A 21953-nucleotide genomic window follows, 5' to 3' on the forward strand; every position below is an offset into this window, starting at 1 on the left:
AGGGATCCTGGGGAAGATGGGCTATCTACCTAATTAAGGTGTCCAGGGCATCTACACTGGAGCACTGATACTTGCATGTATATACCTAGCAAAAACTAACAGTAAGGTTAGGACTAAGTCTTTTGTCCTTGGGTTTGTGTGGCAGCCATCTTGACATCTTCAGTGTCATGCTTTTCATAAGCTACAAGAATGTAAAATTTGGTGGGTGATTGGTTGATGATTTAGCATCATGGTTTGTATTTTTGTTTGGTTTTTTTCTGGGGGGGGGTTAGTTCTGGGGTGAATTCTATATTTGTTTGGGGGTGGTTGTGGAGTGATGATGACAGTTGGTTATTGTTTTTGATACTAGGAAATATAGAGGAAGGTTAATTGAAAGTGTATTGATGACAAATGATTTGGATAATGTAGGGATATATGGTTTAATTATTTGACCAAAAAAAAAGTCAAGATAAAAAAAAATGGATGTGTAAAATGGAATTTTATGCAGACCTGGAAATCACCCTGCAAGTGGAACAGCCAAGGCAGAGGCAAGAGGTTCCTGCCTGTCTTGCTCTGTCTTAGCCTCAGGGATGCTGTGGTGTGGATCACATAAATCAGCACTGCAGGCAGGGTGGCTGTGCTCTGCAGCTCTGTAGTGGTTCCACCTGAGCATGCCATGTTTCTCCACCCCTGTCGTGGTCAGACAGGTGGGAGCAAAAACCAGTGACTCAGAGCAGGATCTGGGTTCCTGCAGCAGGGTGTGGCAGCACTGGGCTCATGCCCCTTGCCACAGCCCTGTGCTGATTTTGGTGGCTCCCACTCAGGCCTCATCCAGCACCCCTGATGTGCCACACACCAAGGGCTTCGTGCTGAATTGTCCTGAGGAGGAGCCCCATGCCCCCTGGTCCCCTGTAGGAAGGGGCAATGGTGGCACTGGCCCTGCACATCCCCTCTGTGGGATGAGTCCATTGCAATCATCCAGCAGACAACTCTGGGACAGAGGCTGTTGCTGGCATGGGATCGATTGCCAAGGACAGAGCTTGTGCTTATCTTCCCCTTCTTTGCAATTAATCAGTGTCTTTCTATTTCACCTCCTGCCACCCACACCTGTTTTTTCTGACCTACCCAGAATGTTTTATTCCTGTGTACCAGTGAATTCTCTCCTGGAAGGATGGTAGTATAGAATATAATAATCCCTGGTGTATAAAATGCTGGCTATCAATAGACTCTAGTGGGTATTAAATGAGATGCCAAGATTTGGAGCTGGAGCCAGCCCAGCCATGTTTGGTCAGTCAGTCCCCTGTGGCTGTCCTAACAGTGGTGTTGGTTCCCTTTGGCTCACAGGTCCCCAAGGAGACCCTGGCCAAAGCTGTGCTGGCAGAGCTGCCCCAGCAAGTCGTGCAGTACTTCAAGCACCAAAACCTGCCCCCCATCAACTCGGAGCCCGCGTAGAGCCGTGCCAGGCTGCACCCTCTGCATGCTGCCGAAGCCTGTTGGTCCTGCCAAAAGCACATCCCACATGCTTTTAAGAGAAGAATACCCTCCCTGAAACACTTTGTACTTCTTAATTTAATTGCTAAGTTCTTAAGACGCATCCCAGCATAGTGTCTGGATTCATTTTGTACAGTCCTGGCTCAAGGTAACACTAAGCAGCCAGGCCATGCCTTGGTCCTGCTCCGTTGAGTCACTTTTCAGTATTGAATGTACTTTGTATAATTTCAGTGGTACAGAATACAATTTTTATGATCAAAATTTGCTTTTTCCAAGCAATGAAATGCTTAATATATTATCATTCAATGAACTGGTCGTTGTATAGTTCATGTATTTGTGTTGTACCTGTACACCTGTCAGGTTCTGTGTTCATTTTTATACTGTGTAAATGTTATATTTGTTATACTCAGGTTAATAAAGAAACTTGGACATTTAAAACAAGAGTCTCCTAGGTGGGAAGGTCTGGGAGTGGCTGGCAGCAGTGCTGGGTGTTTGGAGTCACCCTGACAGGGCCAGTCCTGGTCCCTCAGTTGCTCTGCTGGCTGTGCCCAGGGGCTGTGCCCCACACTGTCAATGGCAAAGGGAGATTTAGTGAAGGCGGATACCCTGGGGAAGGCAGGATGCCCTTAATGCTTGCCTGAGCTGAGTCTGTGTGCTTGGGAAAACCCTGGTGACCCCACAACAAACCATCAAAGGGAGTTTCATGGTCCACTGCTGCTCCAACTCCAGAAAATTTTCCAAGTTTGAGTAACAAAAGCTGCCTGCTGCCTGGGAGAAGATGGGCTGGGTAATGAAATCCTGCTCTCCAGCAGCTCCTTTGAGCTGCTCATCAGCAATGTGCTAATTGCTGCTTTATGCTGCTCCTAACCAGATTAAGGTCTTTTGAAGCTGAGTATGCTGCTGAATATCCGGCAGGGATCACCAGCCCTACTCCAAACTCAAGTAGACTTGACTTGAGTCTCCTCCCCATTAATGGAAGGTTTGAGGTGGGAGGTTGCTGTCCCTCTATAATGCCTGCACAGGCGTGTGCTACTGCTTGTGTTCTCTGCCAGCAGCCTTGTGGCTGTCACTGCTGCCACCAAGTCACCAGCACACAGATGGCCCCAGGCTGTCCCACAGTGAGTCGGCTCCAAGCACGGCACTGGGTGAGACCCCATCCCTTGGGAGAGGTGGGACTGTTCTGAGAAACATTTTTCCCTTGCAAAACCTCCTGGAAGGGAAAATAAACAACCAACACCACCCTTTTCCAAAGGGAGAAGCAGCCTTTGAAGGGTGGCTTGTTTAAAAATAATGCTGTATCCAGCTCAGCTTCCAGATTGAAGTCTGCGGCTTTGGAAAATTTTTTTTATTTATTTCCATAAGAGAACCTCACACACAGCTGCAGGAGCTCATAAACTCTGCTGCTAGTAGAGTGTTTGTGGGGGTCTGTTGGGTTTTTTTAACACCTCCTGAAACTTTAACAGCTAGCACAGACAACGAGTGGTTTATTGAGCTGTCCCTGGGGAGGGGATGAAGCACACACTATGCAGTCATGGTTTTTTCTTAAAAATAACAAAAAAATGTATCTAAATCCACCAGTGAATGAGAGTTACTGAAGCCAGCCACAACCAGCTCGTCTCCAGCTTTGCCAGCCCAGGGCAAGGTTACTGCCACAGCTGCCCTTTTCAGGTCTGATTTATCCTCCATCCCATGCACTCCGCACTTCCCAGCACATCTCCGGCACTGGAGTATTTTAATGTCAGATGGCTTCTGATTACAAAGGTAAATGGGACCAAGAGATGGAGTGAGGAGCTGGGACAGCTCTGCAGTTTGTTTACATGAGGCAGGCCCTGAGAACAGCAGAGCTGACTCAAAGGCATTCCCCAAGTGTCCTATTCCATTCTTCTAGGAACAGAAGAAAGGCAGAGGGCCCTCACATCTGCTTTTCCTGAATTATGTCTCCTCCTGGCCTTGCACAGCCCCATATAAACACCATAATTTACACACCACAATATACTCACCATCTCACCTGCAGCCCACCACTGCATTTGCCGCAATTGGCTGGAAACTCCCACTATAAATTTCTGGCTAAATCAGGCATTTTGACTGCAGCTGTGCAAGATACCACTCAGGAAAATGGCCCCAGCATGCTGGCAGCTGGGCAAGGCTGCTCTGACTCTACAGTCAGATAATTTATGAAGTTTAATGCCAGAGAAGAACACCAGCAGCTCTCATACCAACTCCTTGAGGCTCTTGCCCATACAACTTTAATAAAAAAACATGCAATTTTTTTGTGCACCACTTCCATTTCATTCCCTAGCTCAGTATTACGAAAGTCACCAAAAGCAAAGCATTAGGGAGGCTGCACAAAATCTGCTTATTTCCCCCCTGTAAGTGCCATAATTACAGTAGCTAGAGAAGAGGCAGGAGCAACTCTGGAGCAAACACAGGAGGTGCCAGGCAGCCCAGAACAGGGGAGGAATTGCAGTGTGTTTGTAAAGATCTGTCTGTGGAACAAGGCTGTGCAAACAGAAGGGGTATTTGGCTAAGGATAGCTGCATTGTGAGCACAACTCTCCCCATTTCCTTTGGAAAATTCAGCACTCAGGCTAAGGCATGAATTCACTACAGGCCTTGTTTTCTCTGCTCCCTCCCAAAGCCCTCAGTGCCACCTCCAGGTGACTGCCCCTTGGTACACACTGACCAGTTGCTGTCTCACAAGGGCAGTACTTAGAGCAGGATTGCACAAAGACACTTCCAGCCCTGAGCTGAGCTGTTCCAACCCTCCAAACTCCCACCAGCACACCGAGATTAAGAGGATGGGCTCTCAGCCCCACTTCTGGAATTCTCCAACTCCCCTACAAAGGAGTTTGGCTGAACAGGGGAGTGCCACCCACTCTGGATTCATACCCTTCAGGACACTGCTGATGAAAAACTGCATGACTTGTCAAGCCCCAGTGCTGGAGCAGCCTTTGAGCAGAAAAGCCAGCTGCAGTTCCTGTGAACTCACTCTGACCAAGTTTTCCTTCACCACCTCTGCTTTTGTGGGAAACTGACCTACACATCTCCTGGATGGTGGTTTGAGGGAATGGCTGGTTGGGTAGAGCAGAAATTGATTAATGAAATGAGAACAATTATGAATGGCACAGGCAGAGATAAAAAAAATGCATTCAGAATGTCTTTAATCATGTAACACTAAAACTTCTTTACAGTGTCATGGCAATCTACACTTCACCATCTGCTCAAATTTGGTTCTGCCCCCATTTTTCAAATACCGAATAAAAATGACATTTTAAAACAGAACACAGGGCTGCTTCTACAAGACTTCACTGCTTCAAGTGATTATTTTTTGCCTGTTAGTCTTGTATAAACTTCTTAAATCAACATAATTCTTTCCATAAGAATTGTAAAAGATAAAGCTCTCTCCTCCATACCCTCAGACCTTTGTGACATGGTTAGGTGTGCCTTCTGCTTTAGGATGGCAGCTTTTCCTCCAGGCTCAGTATGCACCCCAGAAATGGAAAGTTGGGGGGGAAGGGGGGGAAATAATGAGTTACTTTAGGAGTATCTGAGTGTAATAAAGTTGAGAGGTTAGCTAGAAAGATTATATTTGGGGCAGAAGGATGCAACAAGCATCCATCAGGGCTTTGGAAGATATTCTGCACTACATTACACACGGAGGGATTTTGTTATGGACCATCAAAGAAGCTGTTGCCACGAAAGACAGAAGAGACAATCTTCCCAGTGGAATTGATGGTGCCCTCGCTGTCCGAGCTGGACTCGGAGTCGCTGCTCCCCGAGTAGGCGCCCAGGCCAGGCAGGATCCCGATGCACACGGCTGCTGAGGGACAGTGCACCGTGGAGCCTCCCACTGAGCTGCTCCCCAAGGACACACAGGAGGGCTTTTCTGCAAGAGAGAAACCTCAGTCAAAAATTAGAGTGCAGGAAAGGGCTTTCAATCAGCCCAGGAACCGCCACGTGTCACTCACCTGCTTTTCCCACATAAGCAGGGGATGATTTCAGGGTTTAATTAAAGCATAAGGCAGCTTTATGCTGTAATAAAAGCATTCTGACAGGAAGGACTTGCTACCTCAGGGGATTTTTTCCTGCTCATCACTAGTTTAAGCCTAGCTCTATGCTGCCATTACAGATTTTTTTATTCTAAAGTTGTCAGTTTGATGCTTGTCAAGTACCAAACCCACTAAATAAGAATAAATGCTCTGCTTTGAGTAATTGAGTAATTTTTTTCAATATAACAGCATAGTTGAGAAAAAAGTTTTATTCCATTATTCTGCTAGTCAACATCTCCCATCTTCCATGGCTAATTAATTATTTCTGCTCTTCTGAAAGTTTACTGAACAGAAGGAGATTCAGGAAGCGCCTTGGGTTGTCGTTACACAACTGCAGCTCACCCGATTTGTGTCAGGGTAGCTTGACAGCAAGTCAATTGCAGCCCTGACAGCTACAGCTGAAACACAACTCAATTTTTCTTCTAGCTCCCCACAATTTTCTGAAACAAATTGATTTCAGGATGGACTGAATCACTTCAGAGCATGAAGTGGATGTATACAAATACATGCAATGCTGCTGTGGAAGAGGAAGGGGATGATCTATTCTCCATGTCTCCTGCCCACAAAACAAGCATTAGGCTTGAAATGCACCTAAGGACAATTCCATTAGTTATCAGGTTAAACTCTTTCAGATTAATAAACTCTCAAAGGAAGGTGGACAGTCTAGATGTAGAGACTTAAGAGCTCCTTAGACAAACATCTGTCAGGGCTGGTTTGGGCAGGGGACATCCTGATAACTGGCAGAGGTTCCCTGCAGCCCTATTTTCCATGAAGGCTCTCAGCTCCCACACTTACCATTTCTACTGCTTTAAAAGAGAACGTGCCAACCAAAGTCCGTGCTGTCCAGTGAAGGATCAGAAAAGCAAAGCTCCTATGAGATTTAACCCCAACTCAGCTGCTGTTCAGTGACAGACACAGAGCTTCCCACACACAGAAGTTGGGACATACCTGGATTCTTTTCCTCGTGGTCAGTGTCTAGTTTCAACCTCTTGACACTGTTACCACCATCTGAACTGTGGAAAAAATAACAGAGTGTCTTGTTCTTCACAGGCAACCACTTAATTATTGTGAAGTCATTGTTACATCTTTGCCTCAAATGCTACAGCAGATGCCAGGAGGGTCCCCTGATGACCATCACCACTTCCACCTGCCTTTAACTGAGGCTCCCTGGGGAACATGCAGGATCCAAGGAAGCACCAACACCTACACTACAGCTATCACTTGTTAACCTGGGAAAGGAACACATCATTTAGAGTTCAAGTCAAACCCCCTGCACAGCAACCTGGAGCTGCCTGTTCAGCAGGATGTGCCCCACAGGAGACTGGGAATGACTACCTGAGCTTCAGACACCCACATGGCCACAGCCTTGCACATGTGGATGATTACCACACTTGCTGGTGCCAACATCCATGGCTTTTCCCTTGCAGGGCTTCCTTCCCCTCCTTCAAGCACCTAGAGAGCCTGTTCTAAAACACCTAGAAACCTTGCACCCAGTAAGCTCAGACACTTACAGCAATGGACAGAGCCACAGTGTCCACAAAGGTCCTTTTTGGGTCCAAAGTGGCACTGGGAGAAAGGAGCATGACTTGAACTCCTGACTCTTCAGAGCTTCTATAGCTCTCCCCTGTCACTGCTGAGATTTCCCCCCCTTCACTCCTGCATGTTCCCAGTGCTAAGGCATCCACATAAACAAATGCTTCCCAGATTCTGCAGTGATGAACTGATGAAGCATAAGCATTAGGATGCATTAACTCTTTTCTGTCCCTATCAGAACATGCAGTACAGATGAAAGGTTATTCTGTGCAGAGAGCTTTTAATAGTAATACATCCTTTAGAGGAAATTACAAAGCTCAGGGAGCAGATGTTGAGCTCACTACACTTGCTTTGGGCCACTTTGCAATAAAAGGTAAGATGGCAAAAATAGAAGACTGCAAAGCAAGTCTGCAATGGCACTGACATGTCATTTAAGATGCTCTCTTTTAAACAGATGCCATCTGCAGACTTTAGAAGTACCATTAAGCACATGCCAGCTCCTTTTGTACATCCTACTGGGTTAAGTACTATTAGTTACAAGACAAAAACAACATTTTTGGCTGCTTGTTATCAGCTCAGGGTTTTTCCTTTCTCTCTTCCCAAAACCCAAACTATCACCCAACCCCACAGACATCAGGTGGTGGAAGTGCTTACTTCAGTTTTCAGACATGTAATTAACTGCTGTACTGGGAGCTAAACATCACCCTACAAGATAAGCTTCTAAAATAATCTCACATTCCCTGAGAAGATTCAAACACACTGCACTTTGAGATGTCAGTAATCATCTTAAGTATTAGATGATTCATCTGGGGGAAATAAGTCTGGTCCCACATGCCTGGTTTCTCCATAACCTGTAGTACACCAGCAGCTGTGTTTGCAGGCCAAGATCAAAGCAGCAAGCACATCACAAACCCAGCTGGGATGGAAAGAGTGTTGATGTATCAGTGTAAATCCATTAAAACAATCCATTTTAAACACAGGTAAAATTGGCTGATAAATCAGGCAACCTGAATGAAATTGCATTCATGAGGTGACACTGATATCTACAAACAGAGATGTAAAACAGATTCCCTCAAACCCCAAGCAGGATTGCCCAAGCCTGGCACTCTAAAATGAAGATCCTGCCCACTTGCTTTACACACACTTATCTATTTGATTTGCTTCATGTTTTTCCCCACAGTTTGTGAGAGCCTATAGAAACAAGACTGGTCTTTTCTTATACCTTCCCCCTTTTTCTTTAGGGCTAAGGTTTACACCTCACTCTCTGGAGGCAGTTTTGGCCTGTCTCCCTTTACACTGCTAACTGGGTTCCGTTCCTCAGGAATTTATAGAAGTGTGAAACTAACCTTCTGTGTTTCACAGCTCCTGCCAACAGCTTTGCCTGAGAAAATTTGTTCTTGTTTTCCACTGACTTCATGGGCAATTTCTTCTCAGTTTCCTTCTTTGGGTCCATACTGACTCCCACTTTAGCGAGAGTGCTGTGAATTAAGGGTTAAGGATCAGCTGGGAAGGAATGGGGAGAACAGACATTTCCTCCCTGATATATTTAGCCAGCTCTGCTGACAGCAGTGACCGAAGTTCATTCACATATTCTATCCAAATATACTTATTTGTGATGACATTGAGCTGGTAGCCTCAGCCAGAAGAGAAGATAGTTTGCCCTCTGGGGTTGGAGCTCTCTCTGGTATCAGGACCAGCTCTCCCTGTGAGGATGTCCAGGCAGCAGCTGGGAGCTGCTGTTTTGAAGCCAGAAAGGTGTAACACAACACACCCAGCACCCATGAACACATCCACCATCCTGCCTTTCCCTCAAGGCCTTAGAAAAGCAAAAAGGTCAGGCTGGACCAAAACAAACAAACAAACCAAAAAGACAATGCAGTACCTCCCTTCTATGGGGATCAACACATTTGTAATTCAAATTTGCTGCTCCACACTCTAATCCTTAGCAGAAAAGCTAAGTAGCAATTTATGCACTCACTTCCACTCCTCAAAGCCTCTTTCTGCTGAGCCCAGCAGATTTCAGCCTAGCAAGACAGAACAGTTCCATTTTTTGGTTTGGTCTTTAGCACTCCACCTTTGCAGCTCATCTCTCTGTAAGGACCACAAGGATTCTACTGCTGGTCTGAGCACCAATCCCAGGAGAAAGGAGACTCTGATTAAGGGGAACTGTGGTCCAAGATTCATCCAAAAAAGACTAAAACTGCTCAGAAAAGCTAAGCAGATTAAAACAGTGTTAGCAAGGTGGAATGCAGCTGAAACCTACAATGAAGTGGAGAAGCTTAAGCAGGTTCTCAGATGGGATGAGAAAGAGCAGGGTGTGTTTATTAGGGCACACTCTGCACACACTGAACACATCTCCTTGTGTGATGAAGAGAAATCTGCCAAAGACCCTGTTTGTAGACGAGGTGCCAGGAAAGTCACACAAAATTCTGCAAAAATTTTAACTGCACAGGCAAAGGCAAATTAAAATTAACTTAGTTTAAAAGCATGTTTTTAAACTCAAATCTAGTGCTCTAACAGTCTCTCCTCTGGCTACAGTTCCACAAGCTGGAGTTTCACAGATGCCCCAGTCACTTCAGACTTATATTGGATAGTGAATTTCACATTGATGGCCCATGTATTTGAAGCCATAGCTTTTTCCCCCCACTGAACATCTGAAAATCAAAAACTTCCAGACTTTGCTTTGAAGTGACACCCAGTCTCCAATCCCTTTACAGACAGGAATGTTCAGATGCCATTTGTTGTTTGATTTTCCTAAGGATACAGCACTAACCCAGACTGTTCCTTACTTCAACCAAAAGCCCTCTCAGCCCAAACCACTGTTCAATTTTATCTATTTTTGAGATGGCACAAGAGTGCCATCCTGTGGCTGTCTGAAATCATCTGAGAGCTCCTCGTGCTGAACATGATTTGATGCTGCCACACAATTCTTCCACGGTCTGCAGTGTTCAACTGCCACATTCAGGTCCATTACCTTGTTATAGTCTAAGCCTGACTGAGGAACTCAAAGGCTTTTCTTTTAAAGATACCAAATTACAGGCTTTTAGCTTCCATCCAGGATGGCATTCTCCTAAAACTCCTCAACTAGAAAGGCACAGGACATTTTTAGTAGGTATTTTATACATCTTGCTGTCATTAGCAAATGTAATGCTATAGGCAGCCAAGAAGTGTTCCCTCTCAGGAAGACAACATTAGAAACAAACCTCTCAATCTTAAATATCAACTGCACTAAACAAGCTGTCCTTCAGTAAAGCCAGCTTCTTGGAGGGGGGACTGTTCCTACATTTAGACAGCAGTAAAGACAAGCTGATCTTGCTCTCAAATACTTCTTGGAAATGCTTTAAAAATATTTGTAAATCTTCATCTGAACAGGGGGCTCTGGATAAGGTAAGGAACAAACCAACCTAGTTACCCATGCAGGAGAAAGAAAAATTCCTATTCATCCATGCATATGAATTTCTTATGCTCAAGAGTACATTAAAATATTCCAAGGCATATTTATCCTGAGGATGTATAATTTTGTGATTGTTCAACCTGAAAAATTAAGAAAAAAAATCTCTGTACTTGAATATTGACACAGTTTTTACCATGAAATTAATGCCTCTGGGTAGCTTAAATTAAATGCTATTGCAGGAAAAAGAGCAAATAGTGAAATCCATTGGGTTGACATTGCTCTTATTAATTTGGAAGAGCATTTAAACAGCACCTATAGATGCAGCACAGTGGTTTTTGTCACTGCAGTGATAAACCATTAGTAACAACCTGCAGAAGCAAAAACCACTTTTGCATTTCAGAACACCACCAAATATTTCAAACACAAGTCAAGAAATTAAATTTTCTCACAAGATGAGGTGACTATAAAACATTTTCCCTTCCTCCACTCCATCAGCAATAAGTTCTAAAGTTTAATTTTTACAGTAAGACTTCAGATTCAGAGCCACCAATACTACTAATCGTGCAAAAGACTGAGGTGAGATGGTCTGTACATCTTGATCAGGCTGTTCAGGGATCTCTGTGTTAAGTGGCCAATTCAAGGCAACTTAAGATTCCCTCAGGGCTGGTATGGCTCAGCCCAGATGTACATGACATGACAAGAGCTGTCAGCTGCTCCCACAGCACAATCTCACACTGCACAAACCTGGATCAGCCAGCCCCATGAGCAACCATCACCAAAACTAAATATATCCATGAATATTCCATGAATAGATCCAGCAAATCAAGAAAATACTCCAAATCCATCAGCTAACTGCAGCCTATTTCTGAAGTTAAAAAAATGCATCAGGATTGCTTTTTCATAAACGCATTCCTGAGCTAATTGGGATGTTCTTCACAGGACACATGCTCCAAATTGTAAATCATTGACCAACACAAGGTAAGACCAATCTCTGTAGCACCAGCACTATTCAATTTTATTTGCTGACTGGTTTTGGTCACCTCCTTGTGTCCACAAACTCCTTCATCTTTACTAAAGCTTCCCTGAGCACTTGTGTTTTGTTCACCTATAAGTCAAAAGCAATCCAGCAAGGAAACCATCAGAGTCAGCACAGGTTCAGTAAACCTCAAAAAAGCAACATTTTGCTTAGCACAGAAATTCTCAAATCATTCCAACCTCCCTTGACTGGCACTGATTAGAGAGAAAAAACATCCTCTATGATTTTCTAGCATATCTACAAGAAAATTAGTCAAATTTAACAGCAAAGCCAAACTGTCCTGCTCTTAATCCTGCCTACAAGTGTGCACTACCCAAAGGAACCAAGACTCCATGGGCACTGACTTCCCAGAAGAAAATCAGCACATCTGCACAGATGTATTTAATTTCTCACCCTGAAGGTATCAGTAAGGGAGAAATATCTAATACTCCAAGAAGAACAACAGAGAGAACAATCCACACATTATTTCAAACAGAAATGTTAAAATCAGGCAATATACAGTTAAAAAAAAGAGCGTGTAATTTTCCATAAGAAGATAAAAGCAAAATATTAGAAATAATATACTGGCTTTTCTTTATGTTCTCTTTCTCTTTTAAATTATGGTATTTCATTACCTCAGTAACAGAAAAAAACAAACCCCAAAAAATGACAACCAAGCCCCAAAACAATGCAGAGGGGAGAAGGAAAGGATCAAAGAAGTGGGAGTTGAGAGGGGGAATATCAAACATTGCAGGGGTCTATCAAAGCTACAGTGAAGACATTAAACTTTGGAAATGTATCACTATACACACTCTGTAAAGCAGCTTTATAAAAACAATGTCGACTGACAGAGCAAACTACAGTCCACTCTTACTCCTCTAGGTAACCACCAGCCACTTTAGTGCAAAGGATATTCTGTATTCATTTAATTCTTTCAGCTCTTCTTCCCTTCGTTGCTTTTCTAGTAGCTCTTGCTGCCGAGAAACCTCATCAAGGAAATGTGTCTCATCTTCATCTAAGCCTCTTACCATGTTTTCTGAATAAAGAAAGAAGAAATTTGTTGGTTTCAGACACCAAGTCTGTCTCCTCTGAATGTTCTTAAACCAACCAATAACTAAAAACACCACACTACTTCTTGCCTCAAAAATCTTGCCTCAGAAGAAGTACATTTTCTTAGAGCAAACAATTCCTACCTAATTAGTTTTAACACCTGTTCAGAAATTTTAAAATAGTAGAAACAAAACAACTCCTAATTTCCAAATAAAATCAAAGTCTTTCTAAACATGCTACCCTACTTTAAGGAAAGTACATGCTAGTGCAGCAGGAAGGTCTTTTATTTCCTGTTCTGAAAATGTTCGGAGCCTCTTAAGCAAATTATTTAATTAGAATGACAATAAAGATTATGTTTCAGGAAGACCAAATCCTGCTCTTTGTAGTCATCATCAGAAATCTTAGCCCAAACATTACCTTTAGTGTTCATTAAAGTTAAATTCCATATTTTAGGCTTTTACATGAAGTCACCGTATTTTTAATCTTCAACCCACACAGGCAAGCCCTAGTCACTTTGAGGGCAAACTAGGAAATCCATTTACACCCATAATTGGCAAGCTTGTGTCTGACAGAAAAGCTCTGGAAATCAATGATCATTTGAGGTTACTTTATAAAAGCCAATCCCTGCTCCTTCCAACTCATGCAGAGCTCATTCATAAATCTTTCAGCAGTAACTTGTAGCACTCACTACTACTACTGAGGACCCCTCCAGAGAGCAAAAGCAGTGACACTCAGGACATTTTTTGAAGGAAGTGACATGAATTAATCTCATTTTCTGCCTGACTCATCTGCAAACTAAGAGGAGCAGCCAGTGAGGTCCTTTGAGCTGAGATTTTATTGAGGTTACCTCCCAGGCACTCTGCAGCAGGTTTTGTTCTCCAGGTTAGCTGGTGTCTGATATTCTGCTGTGGTTGCATTAAAAGCAGAGGTGGGTTTATTGCTCAGGGCTACTTCCCATTCCAGTGCTTGGAATACCAAAGCAAAGCTGTTGCAGATCTAATATAACTGGCCAAGAAAAACTATTCATTTAGGCAGTTATTAGAAGCACTTCCTATTCAGGCTGACAGCAGTCAATTTTTGGGTGGCTCCTTCAGCAAGAATTGCTTAGTCATGTTACCAAAAATGACTGGGATCCAAAGTCTACTGAAGTTTACTGGAAAGAATTCTAGGTGGAAAGAATCCTGTAGGTCCAGCTGGAGACTTTAATGTATGAATGTTGCTATCTGTACTTGCCACTTTTCAAAGGGCAAGCACTTTTCTATAAAACCAGAAATTCAAACATTTCATTAGAAGAGTCAAACATCTACTTCTAAAGAATCAAAACATTTAAATTTACTTCTTCCAAATCATAATCTTAACTCTCAAATCACTTTTAGTCAAATAATTATTGCTTGGAAAAAATTGAATTTTTTTTTTTTGTTTTTTTTTTTAGTATGCAATACAAGCTCAGTATTCAACACTTTGCATGCACACAGCTTGATAACTGCAAACACCTTTTGAGTTTTGCAAGTGTGCAGTGCTGCCTCAGCATCCAAAAGGTGCTCCTTTAAAAATTCAGGATTTCAAAAATACTCTCCTGAAGCCTTTGTTTCCCTCTCAGAGAGGGAGACAAAACACACAGATATGTCCTTTGCTCAGAGGTTGTGCACAGCTGTTGCATACAACACACACAGTTTGCTGCTTACTGAATTTAAATTGCTCCTCAAACTCCTGCTGCTTCTTTTCTCTCTGTTCCTGGAGCCTTTCATACAAGGACCGTGGGTCATATGCCTCCTCTGGGCATTCTGAAAGGAACAAATCAGGAAGGGAGACCATGTCAGAAACACTAAACCACCAACAGTTCTCATTTCCTTCATGTAAAAACCATTTCAATTATAGAATATAAAAAGACATTACTTTTATTTCTATTTCTCACAAAAGTGAAAAATTCTCAGATCTTTTTCCTGTAATTACTGACATGAGCAGCACTTCCCCTGCAGAGAGCACAGCCCCTTCCCACACAGTGCAGCCACCTCTGCTTCAAGATTTCAGTACCAGGGGCAAGGTGGAGATGCTCCAAGTACTCAGCCTAACAAGGAAACTCGTGGTCCTGACACCTGTAAGCCCAGGATGAAACAAACTGCTTCTCTCAGTCCTAGGCGTCTCCTTCTAGAATTTCTATTTCCCACAAAAGTGGGAAAGTGGAAGAAGTGGGAAAATTCGCAGCTCTTTTCCCTGTAATTACTAAATTGAGCCCATACCTTTTGGGTCCTCAGGTTTTCGGACCTTTTCCCATTCCTCTTGCCTCCTCTTTCGTCGCTCCTCTAGCTCTGCTTCAGACACGAACCTCTTGTTAATCACCAGGTCAGCAGTGCCATCTCCCCCTTCCATGGTGGAACAGTGTCTGCTAAAAACACAATCAGGAGTCTGATGATGCTTTTTAATGAGTGATTATTAAATATCCTGAAAAACAGACTGCTGTCCTCATAATAACTTCAGTTCTCTAAAGAACACTGCATGGTAAGCACTGACTGAGACACAAACTCACTGCATAACTGCTAAGACTTATAACCAACCTCTATTACTCCTTCTTTACTCTTTTTTCATAATTATGTCCTTCCTGCTAGTTGTCTGCCTCAGGCTGTTTTTCTGAAAGTCATGTTCTAATGGATTTACTTTGCTTAAATAAATATTAAAAAAAATAAAATTAAACACCCTCACCTACACTCTCATCCTTTTATTTCTGTTCCTCCACATATGTTCTGAAGAAAAATAAAGTGATGGCAAAACATCAAATCCCAAGTTCTTTTTGGCCAACCTATAAAAATTTGAGAAACCCTGCCTGTTTTCAGTTGTTGAATGCATGTATTTAGAAGAGATTAACAGTGAAATTTCAGAAATTAGCAACTCTTCTGGTTTTGGCTGGGACAGAGCTAAACTTCTTAGTAGCTGGAACAGCTCTGGGGTTTGGGCTTGGTGTGACAAGAACACTGATAACACCCTTGCAGTTTTAGCCTAAGTCAAGGACTCCCCAGTGTGTCACACTCAGCCAGTGAGGAGCTACACAAGAAGCTGTGAGGGAGCCAGGACAGCTGTCCTGAACTGGCCAAAGGGATATTCCACAGAGCCATGACCACACAACACTGTGCCCAGGATATAAACTGGGGAACACTGCCTGGGAGGTCAACAGCTGAGTGAGAAAGGGCTGAAACAGAGCTGGGGTTAGAAAATGGAACAGCACTTCCCCTGCAGAGAGCACAGCCCCTTCCCACACAGTGCAGCCACCTCTGCTTCAAGATTTCAGTACCAGGGGCAGGGTGGAGATGCTCCAGTAGTCAACCTGACAAGGAAACTCGTGCTCTTGACACCTGTAAGCCCAGGATGAAACAAACTGCTTCTCTCAGTCCTAGGTGTCTCCTTCCAGAATTATTCTGCCAGCTCCATGCTAGACCATGAAGCCCCAATGCCTGTTTTTGTTTCAAGCCTGAACATCAAAACTGTACACAGAAGGGCAACATAAACACAACACACGAAGCTGTTCATTTAAAGACATGCAAACGTAACTTTTTCCTACTTTATTGTCTCCCTGGATAACTGCAGCAAGTTCAGGATTGCCCACAGTTCTGCCAAGTACTGTTCATTGGGGATCTCACCCTGCATTTCAGCACAGAAGAGATCTCAGAACTCTTCCAAGGAGGAGGGGATGCAGGAACCCAAACAAGGGAAGAAACCTGTTAATCATCCTTCTTTCATACCACAAGGAACCAGTCCTGCAGGAAGTCCTGAAATCCTTACAAAAACTGATACTTTTGTGGGGTATTGCTTGTAACAAAAATAAAAAAATTGAGGTCTCAGCAGAAATCCCAGTTAGAGCACTGGACAAATATTTGTTACAGCAGGATGCGTTCTTAAGGTTAGCATTATTAAAAGAAGTTAAGAGAAAAGAATTCTCTTAAGAGCTGGGGACAGGAAGGACAGATCCAGGGCTGATGATTTTATCCTCTTTAAACTTTTCTTTCTTTCTTTTTTTAATATCTACAAAAAATCCACCCTAAGACCCTAAGTCCACTTTCCAGAAAGCATGGAACATTTGCTCTTTGAGTGCAATTTCTGAAGTTGGTTCAAGCTGGAAACCTACAGAGAAGATAAAAATTGAATCTCACTACTTAATACAGGTCCTGATCACAAGACCAGCTTTCCTATCCAAGTGCTGCAAACAACATAATTTGTTTCTCCACTTGTGTCATCTCAACCTATATATTTAGAGAGGACACAAAAGGTTCCAATACAATGGTGACAGAAAGTAATAAAAGCAAACTGAGAGAGGGATTCTGCAACAACACACTATCCTCTGGGGACTACAGCCTTCAGCAGCAAATCACCTGGATCAGTCAGTTCACTCAGACAATATATTTTAAGATACATAAATTGATGAATCAATTAAACCATGATTAAGGTTTAATTATGGCCTGAGATGCAGCAAAGGTGCTTCCAACACCAGCCTGAAAACTGGTGTCTGACAGTGACAACCCTATCTGGGGGAAAAACCCCATCAAGCAGCATCAGAATAAAGTTCACTTGCACGTATAAAGTTTGGTAATCTTGCTGTATTCTTTGTCCTCTCCCATCTGAAGCTAACACACACAAACCAGACCCAACAAAAAACATGCACTTGGCAACTTTTCCTTATTTATCTGTGTTTTCGTCTGGTGACTAGGTATTCTAGGGCTATGCTGTCACCGCAAATGACAGAAGTTTGTCACAGTTGTAAACCACATGTTTTCATAACACCAGATGGTAACACCGCCAGGATCACAAAACCTCCCAAACTTCACAACCCTTGCCACCACTGAGGCTGGAACAGACGTAGGGCAGCGACGGCGCCCCGGGTACCCGAGCGCAGCTTCCAACAGACTCAGCCCTCTGTAAATACCAAACGCGATTTACCGACCCGTCCCATCAACCCACCGGGGCCGGGCCGGGCCGGGAGCGCTCCCCGCTCCGCATCAGCTGAGGCGCTGCGAGCCGAGCCCGGAGCCGCCCGGGGCCGGAGGGGATGAATCGGCCCCACCGGCCTGACCCCGCCCCGGGTCCCGCTTCCTGCAGCACCCCCGGAGCTCGGTGCGGCCGTGCCGGGCTGGAGCTGCTCCGAGTCCTCTCCGCATCTCGCTCCCGGCCCCTCGTCCCGGGAGCGGCCCCCGGCCCGCCGCGCGCGCGGGGCCCAGGCCCGGCCCTCCTCACCCCCGCACCCCAAGGGCGTGGCGGCCCGGCCGCGGCCGCTATCCCCGCCCCCGGGCGCTCCCTCTGGCCCCGCCGCCCCGGGCCCGCCCCCGGCACGTACCGCGGCCCTCACAGAGAGCGGCACCGCCGGGCCCGCAGCGCCGCCATTGACCCCGCTCCCCTCCGCCGGCCGCCCCGCCCCTTCCGCCCGCCCCGGCCAACCGAGCGAGAGCTTCCTTGGTTGGCCCCGCCCCCGCGGCAGCCAATCCCCGCCGTTCTTACGACGGGCAGAGCGGCGCGCGGAGCGGGCGGGGGTTGGCTGCAGGGAGGACGTCACGGCGGCACCGCGCCGCGATTGGGCGAAGCTCCGGGGCGGGGGGCGGGGCCAAGGGCGGGGCGGGTCGCCCGGGAGACGGCGGGGGGCGAGGCCGCGGGCGGGGCGGGGCTCGGGGCGGGGCGGGGCCGCGCCGTGAGTCGCCTCCATCTTTCGGCACAAAGGAGCGGCGGCAGTGCCGGGCCGGGGCCGGGCAGGGGCGGAGGGCGCGGGGTCCGCGGCGGCCCCGCTGCGCTCCCGGCGGGGCTGTGCGGAGCTGAGGTGAGGCAGGGCGGACGCGGCCCGGCTGGCGGCGAGTACCGCGGGGCTGGGGTGGAGCGGGGCGCGCATCGAGGCGAGGGGAAGGGACAGCGGCGGGCTGGGCACTGGTCGCCCCGCTGGTGGCCCTATTGCCGCCTGTGCGTCCGTGAGGGAAAGCTCCGTTCTCAGCCCTCCGCTCCCCCAGGCGTGGATCCCGGTTGGGGCGGGGGCCGGGCCAGCGCAGCCCCCGGCCCCAGGCAGCGGCCCGGGGTCCCGTCGGCTCCCGTGGTTGGTGCCGCTGCCCCCAGGAATTCCCCGTCCCCCCCCCGCCTGCCTCGCTGGGGCCGTCTGGGGCGGGCAAGCCGTGGGTACCGGGGATCCCTGCACCTCCCTGGCCGAGGTGCAGCCCCGGGCTGGCTGAGCCCTGATGGAGGCCCCGGAGCTGGGCTGGCGTGTGGAGCTGGAGCTCGCTGGGGAAAGCGGCGGGAGGTGAATGAACGGGGGTTTGCCGAGCTGGGGCGCCCCGAGTGCGGCGCTGCTCGGGGCCCGCAGGGGCTGGAACTTCCTAACGGCGCCTCCCGGGAGCGGGGAGCGCTCCCGGGGCTCGTATGACTTGCAAAACACGGGCTTGGCCACAGCGGGTTTGGTGTGTGAGGAGCGAAATGCCATCGAATCGCGGAGTCACGGGCTCCAGGTGCTGCTCCCCCAGCGCTTGGCGGCTCGGAAACACGGCAGGGCTGCTGAGCCCTCGGGTGTTGTACATCAGTGAGAAGAGTCAGGTCCTGAACGCTGTTTATGGCTCTCAATGTGAAAATGCTTCTCTACTGCAAGTTTTCTGGCTTCACAGAGGAGATGTGGAGCGGGCCACCAAATGCACTCGTTTACCTGGATCTTTTGTTTTACATTCTTGCGTGGTAGATTGGGCAGCGGCACCTTTGCTGCGGGTGCGGCAGCACCTCGGCTCCGCTCTCCCACTTCAGTTGCTCTAAAGCAGGATTTTTTCACTGCTGGTATTATGCCCATATCGAGCGTGAGTTTCTCTTTTAAGCCCTTTGATTCTGTCCTCCTGATCGCTGTTTCTGTCTCGCAGGCCTTCATTGACCCCCTCTTTTTAGGAATTGCTTTTTTTTCATATGTTCTGCTGTGTAGCAGTAGGTGCACTGTCCCTCCTAGGCACAATCTTAGTGTAGATCCCAGGAACGGCTGTAGTCACCTTACTTGTCACTTTCTGTTTCGTTACTGCAAACTGATCCCTGAGCCCAGAGTTCATTTGGGTGCTCAGCCAGTGTTACCAGTTTTTGTCACACAGTGAAACTTTGGTCCATGGAGGAGCACAGACATAAGAGTTGCCTTTTCTCTCCTAAATTAATTCAGCCTGCTCTGTTTTCTGAATGCTGGTGTGTTTGGTAGGGTGGGTTTTATTTTTTCATTTTGTGTCTGTGTCAGTGTTTGTTTTCTTCAATATAAGAGATTTTTTTTTCTACTTAGCACTAGCTTTGCCTCAGGATTTTAGTTTTTCTGTCCTTTGTCTTGCATTGAATGCGTGTATTTGTTTTGGTGTTGTTTTCTTTTCTCGTGCTGGTTCTCAGCTCAGTTCTGCTAATTTTCTGTACATCCATCACTGCTATGAGATTATTGTCACGTGGAAACCTACATCCACTGTTTACTGTGACTTTCCCTTGTTTTCTTCCTGGTATTTTGTACTTTTCTTGTTAAAATATACAGATTTTTAAACAGTGAATGTTCTCATCACCTTTGAGCCACCTGAAATATTCCCTTGCATCTCATCTCCTCTTGGACTCCTGTATTTGACTGTGGATTTCCGGAGGACTCTGCATTCTCAAAACTTGTCATATTATTTTAAGAGTCTGTGATGCTGTTAAATGTGTTTTTGTTTTGCATTTATCCAAATGCACAGAATTGATCTAAATCTGGCCCATTCTTCTGTAAGCGCTTTTGCCTGTGTCTTTGTTCTCTGCCCAAGTCCACTCAGCAAAACAGGCCCTTTCTCCTCCTGGCACCCATTCCTCTGTCCCTCCCTTTAGGACATTGCTGTTATTGCTTTGTGCCCCAATCTCTGCTGTTTGTTCCTATTTATAGGTCTGCTTGAACAGATTGTGAATTTCCTGTGCTGTGTTCTTTTTCAGATGAGTGAAGCGCAATTGTAGTTGTGCGATCGCTTCTTGTCTCTTCCCTTTTCATCCAGGCATTCTCTTGAGGTTGCTGCTAAATGAAAGTTTTCAGTTTCCCCTGTCCATCACTTGAGTAGGAAGCTCCTCCAGGGTATTTTAGTGCTGTGTTTTGCATTCTGCACAACTCTTGTGATAACTCTTGCTGATGCTGATTGTTTATTAGCTTGGCTTTGGTTGTTTACCCACTCTTAGATTGCTGATAGAGCTAATCCAGCTTGCCCACACACCTCCCTTATCAGCAGCTGTGATACCAGTGTGTGTTTGCAGGGAGGTGGGCTTATTGGTTTCCCTGAGGTCTTTAACTTTCCCTTTAATTTACCATCAGCCTCCTATACAGGGAGTTTCACTGCAAAGCTTTGTGGTAGCCGCTGTGGTATCTTACTGTGTGGCCTCATAATTTGGTGATCACTCAGTGGCTCTCTTGTTCTCTCACTGATACATTACTCTGTGCTTTTCTTAATGTTCTTTTTTTTCCTCTTAGAGGGACATGATGGTTTTCTGCACAACCCTGCAGTGCTCTCCCTTGGTACATTATCAGTGTTTTCACATAGGAGGTCTTACCTTGAAGTGCATTTCATTTGCTGTGAGTCTAATGGATAGGACTGAAATAGATCACTTACAATGTTTTGGTTCCCTCCTGTGAAGTAAGACATCCCTCATATTCTGCCCTTCAGGTGGAATCAGAGTCAATTCTCCTCAAGCTTTTTGCTTGTTTGTTAAAATTGAGGAATAACAGGAAGATATTTATTAGTGTAAGCAGCAAGTTAGTGATAAAGGCAGTGATTTGTCATAGAATACTTACTGGCCTGTAACTCCTTAGGTTTCTTCATTCCAATTTCCTTTGATATCATTATCTCCCCCACCTGGCAATGTGCTGTGTTTGGAAATGTCCTCAGTTGTTCATGTAGTTATGTGCTGATATCCTCACAAAGTGGAGTAAGGCTCATCATGTGCACTGTGTGCTTTCCTTCAACACAGAGGCAGCAACTTAAAATGCTTCAGCTTGTAGTAAATTGAAGGCCAGCTAATGTCATGATATTTGTCCTGTTCTGCTCCACTATCAATATGTTGTGTTCAGCATTTCAAACTGATTTTTGTGGGTTTTTTCCCTCTATTGAACTTATGATTGCTCAGTAGGCTTTGAATTTATTCATTGCTTTAAGCAGTGCAGATCTTACACTGAGATTCCTTGTCTTTCAGGTATCTCATGTGCATTGTATTACCTTGTGTCCGGACAATATATTTAATTTTCCTGGTCTGTGTGTGGTAACTGTAACACTGGCATTGCAGGGCAGTGACTGTGCCAGCATGATCTTTATTTCCTTTTCTATTCTTCATTATATTGCTGAGGTCTAATAAAAGTCAAATGCTCACACATGACTCACGAGGCTGCGTGGCTGACCAATGCATCATGATCTCTCTTCAGGAGTGCTTGTAATTACCTGCCCTTGATCTGCCATTCCTGTGACCAGGCTTGT

General features: G+C 45.7%; 3 protein-coding genes across 6 annotated transcripts in view; 2 read left to right on the forward strand and 1 right to left on the reverse strand.

Moving 5' to 3' along the window:
• Nucleotides 1–1911, forward strand: part of CPNE2 (copine 2) — a 45408-nt gene extending 43497 nt beyond the window's left edge. Inside the window, 1 exon segment of the mRNA XM_030956225.1 lies at nt 1324–1911. Coding sequence (XP_030812085.1) covers nt 1324–1431 — 108 coding nt within the window. The 3' untranslated portion in view covers nt 1432–1911.
• Nucleotides 1912–4617: 2706 nt separating this feature from the next.
• PSME3IP1 (proteasome activator subunit 3 interacting protein 1) lies at nt 4618–17932 on the reverse strand. Of its 3 annotated transcripts, none has more exons than XM_030956124.1 (7): nt 17831–17932; nt 14751–14896; nt 14196–14294; nt 12375–12496; nt 8398–8531; nt 6467–6531; nt 4618–5355 (listed from the first exon to the last, which is right to left on the reverse strand). In XM_030956124.1, exons 2-7 carry the CDS (start codon nt 14878–14880, stop codon nt 5138–5140), a joined length of 768 nt encoding a protein of 255 aa, XP_030811984.1. In that variant the 5' UTR covers nt 14881–14896; nt 17831–17932; the 3' UTR covers nt 4618–5137. The 3 variants fall into 3 exon arrangements, with proteins under 3 accessions (XP_030811984.1, XP_030811985.1, XP_030811986.1); XM_030956125.1 differs by having other exon boundaries at nt 14751–14893; nt 17831–17919; XM_030956126.1 differs by lacking the exon at nt 17831–17932 and adding an exon at nt 17458–17569.
• A 298-nt stretch (nt 17933–18230) lies between these two features.
• RSPRY1 (ring finger and SPRY domain containing 1) overlaps nt 18231–21953 on the forward strand; it is a 36524-nt gene continuing 32801 nt past the window's right edge. Inside the window, exon 1 of one of the 2 annotated variants that reach the window (XM_030956081.1) lies at nt 18231–18304. The gene's annotated coding sequence lies outside the window, so the exon portion shown is untranslated. The remainder of the gene's footprint in view (nt 18305–21953) is intronic. The other variant, XM_030956082.1, reaches the window with a different exon arrangement.

Source organism: Camarhynchus parvulus, chromosome 11 (genome assembly GCF_901933205.1).
Source record: "Camarhynchus parvulus chromosome 11, STF_HiC, whole genome shotgun sequence".
Lineage (NCBI taxonomy): Eukaryota > Metazoa > Chordata > Aves > Passeriformes > Thraupidae > Camarhynchus > Camarhynchus parvulus.

Coding starts and splice junctions, on each gene's coding strand:
- PSME3IP1 (XM_030956124.1), bottom strand. CDS start 14,880: ATGGAAGGGGGAGATGGCACTGCTGACCTGGTGATTAACAAGAGGTTC. Junction 8,532..12,374: donor AAGAATTAAATGAATACAGA/ATATCCTTTGCA, acceptor CCCTTAATTCAC/AGCACTCTCGCTAAAGTGGG. Junction 6,532..8,397: donor GGAGCTGTGAAACACAGAAG/GTTAGTTTCACA, acceptor TTTTTTCCACAG/TTCAGATGGTGGTAACAGTG.